The sequence below is a fragment of the Fukomys damarensis genome, unplaced genomic scaffold, assembly GCF_012274545.1.
Source record: "Fukomys damarensis isolate Sample0158 unplaced genomic scaffold, DMR_v1.0_HiC HiC_scaffold_13, whole genome shotgun sequence".
Classification (NCBI taxonomy): domain Eukaryota; kingdom Metazoa; phylum Chordata; class Mammalia; order Rodentia; family Bathyergidae; genus Fukomys; species Fukomys damarensis.
Genome location: NW_022900925.1, coordinates 29,494,762 through 29,505,522, shown reverse-complemented (window position 1 = coordinate 29,505,522; position 10,761 = coordinate 29,494,762). Strand labels below are relative to the sequence as shown.

General features: G+C 44.1%; 1 protein-coding gene across 3 annotated transcripts; it reads right to left on the bottom strand.

The window, feature by feature from the left end:
* Positions 1-4,093: 4,093 nt before the first annotated feature.
* On the bottom strand, positions 4,094-10,098 carry Tmem100 (transmembrane protein 100). Of its 3 annotated transcripts, none has more exons than XM_010620212.2 (3): positions 10,005-10,098; positions 6,799-6,884; positions 4,094-5,343 (listed from the first exon to the last, which is right to left on the bottom strand). In XM_010620212.2, exon 3 carries the CDS (start codon positions 5,276-5,278, stop codon positions 4,874-4,876), a length of 405 nt encoding a protein of 134 aa, XP_010618514.1. In that variant the 5' UTR covers positions 5,279-5,343; positions 6,799-6,884; positions 10,005-10,098; the 3' UTR covers positions 4,094-4,873. The 3 variants fall into 3 exon arrangements, with proteins under 3 accessions (XP_010618514.1, XP_010618516.1, XP_010618515.1); XM_010620214.3 differs by lacking the exon at positions 10,005-10,098 and adding an exon at positions 7,278-7,301; XM_010620213.3 differs by lacking the exon at positions 10,005-10,098 and adding an exon at positions 7,213-7,234.
* Positions 10,099-10,761: the final 663 nt, after the last annotated feature.

Genomic DNA, 10,761 nt, shown 5'->3' with positions numbered 1-10,761 from the left:
CTTCGTGACATGGCATGTATGCAGCTACCAAGGGTAAGGACCCTTTAGGGGCCATGTCAGGGGTGTTCATTCTGCAGGTTGGATTGGGGAAATGCATTGAGCTGCGTACTTTTCCTATGTCTATTGTAACTTAATAAGAATTCTTGGAAAGTAGGTAAAAGGACACCTTCATGAAAGAGACATTCTGAAAATGGTTTGAGTTGTGACTCACTGGAAAACTGGGGACTAGAGACTATGTTCGCGTACCCTCGAAATAATCTAACCCCTGATATGATGGTGTTAGGCAGTGGGGCTTCTGGGAGGTAATTAGGTCAGGAGAGTGAAGTCTTTCTGATTGGGATTAGTGACCCCAAGAAAAGGTCTCATAGATCACCTTTGCCCTTTCTACCACGTGAGAGCACAGCACGAAGGCTCTATGTACGAGAGAGTAGGCTCTCATCACACAGTGCATCTACCAGCTACTTGATTTCTGCCAGAAATGTAGGAAATACATTTGTGATATTTACAAACCCACCAGTCTTTGGTATTTTTGTTACAGCAGCCTGAAAAAGCCTGAGAAACTGGAATAAGTATAATGTCTGGTCACTTCCTTTGCCCCAAGGCTAGATTTCGCTTGCTCAAACAGGGCCCATAACCTCTCTGATACTACAGTGTCCTCCATTGCCAAGAAGAGTAGACACACACGATCCTAGTCCTAGAATATGGTGGGACACATCAACTAGTATCGGATGTAATTTAGTCCTATACAAGTAGAGTTAGGGAGTAATGCAAAAATCAAGTGTCACAGAAATTCCTTCAGTGGGCCTTACGTGATGGGAATGCAGGCCTTTGGAAGCTCAAAAGGCAGGAGCCAAGGAATTATTGCTTTTGTTTCTCTGTATATTTATACCATGGTCTTCTTTTCTGAAAGGCAGCCAATAGGGGAAAGAAAAAGTGAGCCAAGGAGAAGGATTTCCTTGTTCAGATGAATTCTCTCTTTGTATTGAGGGCATATGGTTGAATTTCCATAATAAATACAGTATACGTGTTGACTCCAATATATGTGGAAGGGCTGAAGATTAGAACAATGTTAAAAAAAACCATTACTATTCATCTTTGAGACAGCTGCTTTCCCCAGATTATTTTGGGCTGAGAAAGTTTTGTAGATAATATAGAAGTTAAACAAAGTGACTATAAAAGCCACTTAATCAAAACAGAGGGCAGCTTGATGTTTAACTACATGTTGGGACATTCAGTCAAGAAAGAAGCCAAAATCAACATTACATGTTATTATTAATAGCAATTTTGCAACTTGGTAGTACGTGTTAGTTTATAAAATCCAAATCATTTCTTTATAACTAATCTTACTCAGTGATGAAACCTAACTTCTGCAGATGATCTGGCTAGTTTAACTGGAGAGTTGGCATTCATAATGACATCTTCAAAGTTCAAGACCATCATACTTGGCAGGAAAACTATTAATCTGTTTACGTATCTTCTGCCTACTTATGTTCTTCCTCCTCCTCCTCCTCCTTGGCTGCCTCCTTCATCTTCTTCTTCCTCCTCCACACCCCCTGAGTGAATGGGGGAGAAAAGACCACATGATCTCCTTGCGCACCCTCTCTAGGCAAGGTTCCCTAGATTAACAGAGAGAGTAAGGTGGGGAGAGCAGCACCTCCGACAGCTGTCCTCCTAGCCTGAGCTAGAACCCTTCTGCACAGGTTAAATTAGATATTGTTCCTGTGTACTCTGGATGGGCAAGGAAGGGGGCTGCCCTGCCATTGTTATGGCTGATTCCTAATGGGTGGGGATGAGGTCAGATGACCTTTTTAATATATTTATTCACACATGACACCTACGCACACATTTAAGACTCCTCTGGCTATAATGGAACCGTCTGTGAAGTGACATGTGGTTCAGTGTGGCCAGGTTACAGGATAACTGTGATTATAATTCAAGGCTAGTCTATTTCCCTCATGGGAGTTGTCATTCACAGTCTGTAGGGTTGTCCTTGTGTCTAACAGCTTGGCAGGGGAGCACAGCTTTGAATGTGACAGGTAGGGCAAAACTTGGCCATACCGCAAGAACCCTGAGGTAGCCACTGTAAGGTGGTTTAGGGAAGAGGATAGGGGGTCAAGCAATAGGAAAAATCTCCTCCAACTCCTCACAGCTAGGAGAGCATTGCTATCTCCAGATGATATGACCCCATTTGGGTCCTTACAATATAATTCTTTCCAGGACCCAGGTTGCACCAAGAGGCCCCCTGGTGGCTGGAAATAATTCATGAGTGTCCTTTGGATGGGCAGGAGGTCTGGCTGAAGGTACAAAGGTCGGAAACACTCATCTAGACCTAGTGCTTATATTAGAGGCAGGTGGAGTGGATGATCTATTTGGGGGAAAGTTTTCAGTTAAACAAGATTTTTAGGGGTTGAAGATTTAGCTCAGTGCTAAAGTGTTTACATAGCAACAAGTACAAGGAGCTGGGTTTGGTCCTCAGCACCAAAAAAAAAAAAAAGAAAAAAAATGCTCAGCACCAAATGATGCTTTCTGATTGTTCATTCTGGAGTTCACTTCGTATCTCAATTAGGTCCATGTGGCATTCCTTATTAGACATAACGTTAAGCGTTATTAGACATAATGTTAACCACATTAGAGTTAACAAAGAAGACATCCCACGTTTCCAAGGCACTTTGGAAGTGGAATGAAATGTCATCCCACCAACCCGAGAGTAAGTGAGCGGCATCTCCGGAGAATAGAGAGGTAATAATCCATGACAGAGTGGTTACTCGGATAGAGGCAGGATTTCAGGACGAGGTGGCATCGGATCGGAATGGCAACGTGAAGCAGGACTGGGGTGGCTTGAGATGGAGGAAGGGTGGGAACAGTATAGGGGAGGGAAAGGAGAACCCCAGACGGACGGAAGGCAGGAACGCCAGAGCCCTTGCAGGAATGGTAAATAGTCTGGCTAACTCAGTAGGAGCTTTGGGAGACAGGGTGAGAGGGAAAGCTGATACAGGTGTTTGGAGCACACTGGAGAACACTGAACCTTGCCTGAGAAATTTCTTCATACAGCAGTGGGGAGATTGACTGTCTTGAGGCAGAAAGAGCAGTGTCAAACACAGCCTTATCCACGGGCACTGAATGTGCACAGTTCACGCTTTTGCACTGGCTGGGAGGAACCCTGACTACCTCTAAAACCCCCGAGGAATTTCCAGCTACCAAAACTATGAGAGCACCAGGGAGTCCTTGTGCCTGAGGGCACCTGCCATATTTACTTACATCCTCAGGACAAATCCCTCCTAGAAGGCCTTTCAAGGAATGTGCTAGGCTTGGCTTTGATTCTTTTTTTCAACCAAGCTTTAAGTATTCATGCTTATTTTCTTGCTCTGGCTTAACGTGGTTTAACTACATGAATGAGGAACATTTCTGGTTGGAGTTGTGGGATACAGTCTTCATTGTTGGACAGTCCACTGTCCACAGAAGAATTCAAGCATGAACCTTAGTTACATAGTGTTTGAACCCACGGAGCCAGCTGCCTGCAAAGTTACATAATGCTCAGCAAAAAGTTGGTGCTCAGAAACCTGGGCTAAGCAAATAATTAACGACTAATTCAGCAATAATGCAATTTGCACTCAACAGAACACTGTAAAATGTCTGATTCCAGGCATTAATTCCCAAACATAATGACATAGAGGGCCAGGGATTTAACTCAGTGGAGCTGCGCCTGCCTTGCAAGTGCAAGGCCCTAAGTTCAATCCCCATTACCAATAATGGTAATAATAATAACAATGGCATAGAAATCCTTAGCATATAGTAAGGGTGATAACACTATTCTTCAGAAGTAATGAAAAGATTTGTTAAAATACTTCCAATAGGATTAAGAAGCAACACGTCCTTTGGAGAAAATAAAATCAATATTTTGCAAATGAAAACAGGGAAGCTGGGGATTCAGCTCACTGGCACTGCGACTGCCTTGCAAACACAAGGTCCTGAGTTCAATCCTGGTATTAAAAAAGAAAGAAAGAAAGAAAACAGGGAAGATGGACAATTTGGGACTGCCATAGAAATAACTAAAACAGAAACAATTATTCAAAACTTTTCAGCAGCAATGAGTATTTATTACTTTGAATAAAATGTATGTTAAACTTTTATATAAAAATCATCAAAAGTGCTATACGTGATTATTTTAATATTAACTTAACCCCCCACATCATCTGTCAGCTATTACTTTTTACCTCTGACTCATCATTACAATCCCCTAAAACTTCCCAATGTTAAAAATAAAAAAAAAAATATTAGTTAATTTTTCCAGATAAAGTACCACCAGTGATGAGTTACTGAAAGTGAAAAGTAAAAACGAAACAGCAGAGAACCAACATACGGAAAAATATTATCATCGAATTTCCTATGTGTGTGTCAAGTCCAAGGCAATGCAGACCTTCAGCAGAACATGTTTATAATACAGCTTCTCAAAGAGCGTGCGTGGGTTATCTCTTTTGGAGACAGGCATCTGTTCTGCCAGGACGATCTCGTTATTTCCTCATCGTTCCTTAGCTACTTTCCAAAATGTACTGAATACGGTCTAACGCTGTGTATCTTCTACGCTCCCCGCAAAGCATTTAACATAAAGAGAAAGCTGATTCTTCTGTCTTAGTAAACAGCCCTTAGGAATAAGTTTGTCACGAGAGAAGGCATTCACAAAGCGGACGCTAAAGAAGACAGGTCATTCCTCACAAACGAGGATAACATCCAACCTCCTCCTTCCACCCATCCCGGTTTTTTTAGGCTCCTCCAAAGCCAGGCCCGTGCCCTCCCCGGCTGGTCCTGGATGAATGGGCTTTCTGAGTCAGAGCAGGTTTTCTATTCCCCATTTCCCATAGGGTCTCACTCAGTCTTAGGCAAACAAGCTTCTCTGATTGGCCACCAGAGCCGTCTGACTCTCCCGGCGCTTGGCTTTCTTGCTCCTTTGTCTCATCTTCCAGCACAAGGCGCTGGAGGCTAACAGGAACTTTCCAGTGAAGAGAAGGACCAGGCCCAAGATGGAGATAATGGAGCCGTGGGAATTGAAGCTGTAAGCCACGGCGGTGACCACTATCCCTGCGATGAAGACCACCACGGCGAAGGGGATGATGCAGCGGTAGCAGGAGAGCCCAGCCCCCCCTGTGGCGGCCATCAGCTGGACCTCACTGACCAGGGGGACGGTGGTGACCACCACTTCGCTCTTGGGGTTTTTCTCCATGGGCACTGGAGTGGGAGCCACTGGGGCTCCTGGGCTCTCTTTTCCAGGCTCTTCAGTCATTTTCCTAGCGGTTCTTCCTAGCTGGGTTCCCAGACTAGAGGTCGAGAGTCTCTCCGGGGTGGAAGCTGTGGAGAAGACAGGAAACAGTATCACCTAACTGAATCAGCACGTGCCCTGCCCGTGGAAGGAAGGGGGAGCCACCTCCTTTCCTGGAGGATCAATGCATGTGAAAATCAACTGCGTTTTTTTTTTGTTTTTGTTTTTGTTTTTTTTCAAATTGGTTACATCCCTTTGCATTTGAGAAAAAAAAAAAAAAAGGGGCAAGATGAGGCTGCTAAACATGAAAAGGAAAGATATTAAAAGCAGGAAGACCTTTTCAGCATTTTAATATCCTCTGGCACTCTGTGATGTTTTATAAGCTTTTTCACTTTGTTTATTGCTTCTCTGTTCTCTAAACTCAGAAAAGCCTGAATCTGAATCCGAAGACAGCCTCATTTAAGAGGAGAGCACATTATAAAACAGTCAGCCATTTCAACTCTGCCAGTTTTGCAGGGCATAACACACATTCTTTCGAAACCATCGCCCATTCTCTGCTCTCAGAATCGATGTCAAGACCAAGCAGCCAGCGTACAAAGGCTGCCTTTCCCCCATCACCTCAAGTTTTTACTGCTATTAAACACAGTGCAATGTGTGCCTAGAACCCTTTTATCCCCCACCACCAGCACCCCACGTGGAAGATGGGCAGTTCAGGAAAAAATAAATAAAACAAAACAAAGTCAATTAGGTAAGGATTTGTTATCAGAAATGTGGCTATACCTGCCCTGTCCATCTGAAAAGGGAAAAACACAGAAAAAGATCCAACAACTTCATGGGGTATAATTTTGTGGGTTTAGTGTTCAAGCTGTTGATAAAAGTCAACTCTTCCCTTTCGCTTTACAAGTTCTATCTCAAACTCAGCGAGGAATTTTGCTATTATGTATCCAATGTGTTTAAACAAGCATGCTAGATAATAAAATTTGACACACATTTATTCTTTCTGCCTGCCCTTATGTGCAAGTCTTGTCCCTTTCTAAATATTTTTGAATCTGAAAACTTCAGGAAAAAACTTGATCAAAAGCATCTGGCTAAACAAAATGCTCCTTTAAGAAACCGGTGAAGTCTTGCCCCTGGTCACCTATGTTGAAGTCACCACTTCGCGTCCTAGAGAAATTGAGCAGTCATAGTGACACAGTTTACAGGAAAACACCGGAGGAGGTAATTTCAATGACTTCAATCTATTGAATATATTAAGCATCAACTGAAAATTAATGCAGCCCCAAATCCAATATCACTGGTCCTTCCCAACCCTGCTTGGTTGAAAGACCACACCCCAAGCGATGAAACTGTTACAGCAGCCTGCTTGTTTGTAAATTCTAATCACCAGATTAAGTCACTGTCGTTCAATGCCACCATAAATTCTGCTAGGCCAGTTAGATGACATCTGATACCATTTCTGGAGACCAAAACAACAACAAAAGAAGAACTTCTTCCCAAAGCTGCATTTAACCCGAAAAGCTCAATGCAGAAGCCACTTACAGTACCTTGGCAGGAGGCTGTCCATTTACCAGGGAAACCACTGGACTCCGAGGGGAGGAATCAGCCACAGCTGTGAGTCTTCCTTCAGCTCCTGAGAAAGAAAGAGCCAGTGTGGTCAGGGAAATGACAGGCCAGACAGGAGAACAGAACAAAATGCGAAAAGACTGCTCCACAGATTTGGTTTGGAACGCTGCAGCTCTCTCTTCTTTCAGAATACCTCTGCTCCTGAGTGACGCCTGTCTTTCCTTCCCTCTCTTTTTATCCCTCCCCTTCGGGTCTGCCCCCTCCCTGTCTCTTTTTCCCCTAGTTCTTTTCCTTGCCAACAGATTCCGAGTTCTGGCTTCCCCAGACTCTGCTCTGTGACGTGAAAAGTCAGGATCGTTTCCACAGAGTCCCCAGAGACAGGGGCCAGCTTTTACTTTTATTTCTCCTGCCGCGTTTACCAAGCTGGCTGATTTGAATTACTCATTTTCCCCCAGCCAACCTCCAGATCTTCATCCCGCCCATCAGGCATAATTTCACAAGAGAATCCCAGAGTCAGCGATGCAGACCCAGCTGAGGGAGGAGACAGAGCCCAGGGCAGACGCTCCAGGGAGGCTCAACAGCAGCAGGGAAATCAGCCTCTGCTTTAACAGAAAGCCACATTCCTGGGTCTCTTCTATGCGGTCTGAAGCTTATCACTCACACCACCCTCATTTGCTATTAATTCACTTAGGAATGAGGACAAGGGGAATGCTAATGTTTGTGGTTAAGGGGAAAACCAGTCCGCTTAACTTAAACAAGATTGCCTGTTACTTGAGAGGGATGTAGAAACTTTGGCAGCTCTGAAATCCTCATCACTGTTTTCATGAACATCACAGCCAATTAAAGAGCATGGTTTAATGTTAAGAAACACTGCACGCTAAAGTTGATTTTTGTTAATTTATAAATGAGGAAAATGGTGACTCAGAGAGGTTAAGTAACCTGAGAAAGTTCACACAGGCAGACAGAAAAGCTAAGTGTGAGCCCAGCCATTAATGTGTACATAAATGTCAAAAGTAGGTTCTGGGTCAGGAGGTCGGTGACAAGGTCCCCGCCTTGATGTCCCCTGGCCCATTTAAGGAGTGAAGTCTTTTAAAAACATTTGAATGCGCCATCTGACACATCCTACTCTCAAACAGTAAAAGTTCAACCCCCAGTCTGCACCCCACTTCTGATACCAAGCTTTGACCTTCTCAGGCTCCAGGGTAACCCCTAACCCCACCCTCCTTCTGCATCTGTTCCAGGCTGGCATGGCAGAGCAATGATATCTGAGGTCCTGGGTTTGATCCTCAGCACTACTAAAACATAACAAAAAAAAAAAAAAATGAAGAAGTCTATTTCCCACCACTATTCATGGCCTTAGAGGCTTACACTCTCTTACGTATAAGCTATTTGAAATTTTAAAGTACTTGAAATACATGAAGCCACAGATCATCTCTTGAGGGAAAAAAAAATGAAGATGATCCTGAGAGACTATCAGAAGATCATCCCTATACATCTGTAGCTGAAAGTTATCTGTTGTCCATTTAAAAAAATCTCAGCAAATCTTACAAGCTCCTTTTAATTTGGAGAGTATTACACACAGTTATTCTCTGGAATTGTCGGATCTCTGCCGTTGCTCGCAAAGGGCTGGGATGTTCTCCGTGACACCCTATTCTTCCCAGCCTGGTCTAGTAAGTATTCTGATATTATTGTCACACAAGGAGAGGGACCACAAGCCCTTTCCCCTAGAGCAGAAGCCAAGAAGAGGGCTTTTTTTATTTCAAAAGCTGAAGATGAAAAGGCAAGCTCAGCATGCTGAGGCACCTGTGGCCTCTGTCATCCTGGTTTTAAGATATGGGACTAAGGGAACAGAAGCATCATGCACAAAGAGTATGCCCCTGACACTTGAAGATCAGAGATGCTTAGAATTGGTGCATTTCAGAACTTGTAAAAGTGCCCTTGGAAAACATGATGGAGGAGGGGCTAATCAATTGGAGCCGGGGGGTGGTGGTTACCAGGGATCAAACTCAGCACCTTGTGCTAGCAAAGCAGGCACAGTGCCACTGAGCTAAATTCCCAGCCCTGGAGGTTCTTAAAAGAGCAGCAATCTTCTCACCAGAGAAAGGCCACCTTTGGGGGTGCTTATTTGTTTGTTTGAGGCAGAGTCTGACTGTGTAGTGTGTGCCAACCTTGAATTCATGGGTGGCGCATGCTGGCTTCAAACTCACGATCTCCTGCCTTAGTATCCCAAGTTCTAGGACTACAGGGGAAGCTATTTGTTCTTTGTTAAAAAGGAAGAAAGAAACAAACAAACAAAACAGCCAGTAACTCCAAAGAAGCTCTGAGCACCACCTCATGCTATTAAAGATCATGCTTCCTGCTGAGGTCAGTGGTACATACTCATGATACCAGCTACTCAGGAGGCTGAGGCACGAGGACCCTACATGTGAGACCAGCCTTGGCAACTTAGGGAGACCTTGTCTCAAAATTTAAAAATAATTTTTAAAAGGGCCGGGGATATAGCTCAGTGAGTGGTACAGTACTCCTGGTTCAATCCCCAGTCCGCACCCCCACTTCTGATACCAAGCTTTGACCTTCTCAGGCTCCAGGGTGACCCCTACCTCCCCACCACCCTCCTTCTGCATCGACCCAGCAAGTGTCCATCTGCTTAGATATGTAAACACTCATCTCCAGACTGCAAGCAGTCAATTCCTACGGATAAAGTCAATGAACTAGGAAGCTTTGGGATGGAGTGGAAACAATATCAGAAGAACGGCTACCTTTCACGGTAACCACGGTCACACACAGCTTTAAGAAACTTTACATCTTCAAGTGGAAATTCAGAGAGAACTCCTGGCGATCCCTGCCCAGTGCTTGTGAATGTTTATTCTTCTTTACACCCTGTTCTCGAGAAGGATTAAACACATTGGCGATCCCTGCAGGGACACCTGCTGTCCCCAATGGCAAAATTTCATCCAAATCACAACCAGCCTACTTTCTGCCAAAACCTCTCCTTCCAACAGGGAGAAGAAATCTCACCAGCTTTTTCTTAAAAGCACGGGGCTTTGAGGAGTTTCCTTTAAGTTTGGGGGACTTTTTCAGAGAACCTCACATGCATACGTGATATCAATACTCCCCACCTCCAACCCCCATCCGCATTCTGCATTTCTCTCCTAGATCTGTCAAAGAGCAAGGAAAAGATCCTTACCTTTCTCCGCCAGAATGAGACTGAGACAGCTGCCGGCCCAGCAAGCCAGAGGGAGACAACCCAGCTCTAGGGACCGTAAACAAAGTACTCAGCGAGGCTTAAATACAATTAAGGGACCGGAGACAAATTTGGTGAGAGGAAATCCTTCAAATGCTGCTGTTTTCCTCTGTGAGAATACAATCTCTATCGTTTAAGAAGAGCACGGATTTAGAAAAGAATACCTTCCTTTCTTTTTCTCTTTTCTTTTCTCATCCAGGCATTCATTTCCCCCAAGTTTTCCCTATCTAAAGCTCCCATTATGATACTGTGCATTTGTGATCATGTGGACCTACTGTAAATCATTCCTTTGTAATATTTTTTTTCTATAGACTCCTGGGGTTGTGGGATTTGGGAAAGGTTTGAGGATGAGAGGGGCTGTAACACTGTAACAGGCAGGTCTTAGGAGGAGGAGGAGAAGGAGGAGGAGGAGGAGGAGGAGGAGGAGAAGGATTCTTGATAAAAACGCTGTTTGTCACCAATGTGGACCTCCTCTCTAAAGCCAGGAAAGTGGTTTTATGAACGCTTTTCATCAGAGCATGCAAGGAAATGGTGGTGTATCAGAAAATAATATCTCCAGGGGACTGAGGCTACCAGATGCATCACAGACCAGAGCTGGAAATTTAATGGTGCAGAAGGAATTCTCCCAAATTAAGAAAAAGAAATCATTTTTCTTAGAAATACAACAAAGTGATTTGCTGCGGGGAGGTGGATATGGAAC

What these genes read in the sequence shown, in the direction of transcription:
- Tmem100 (XM_010620212.2), bottom strand. Translation starts at nt 5,278, where the DNA reads ATGACTGAAGAGCCTGGAAAAGAGAGCCCAGGAGCCCCAGTGGCTCCC.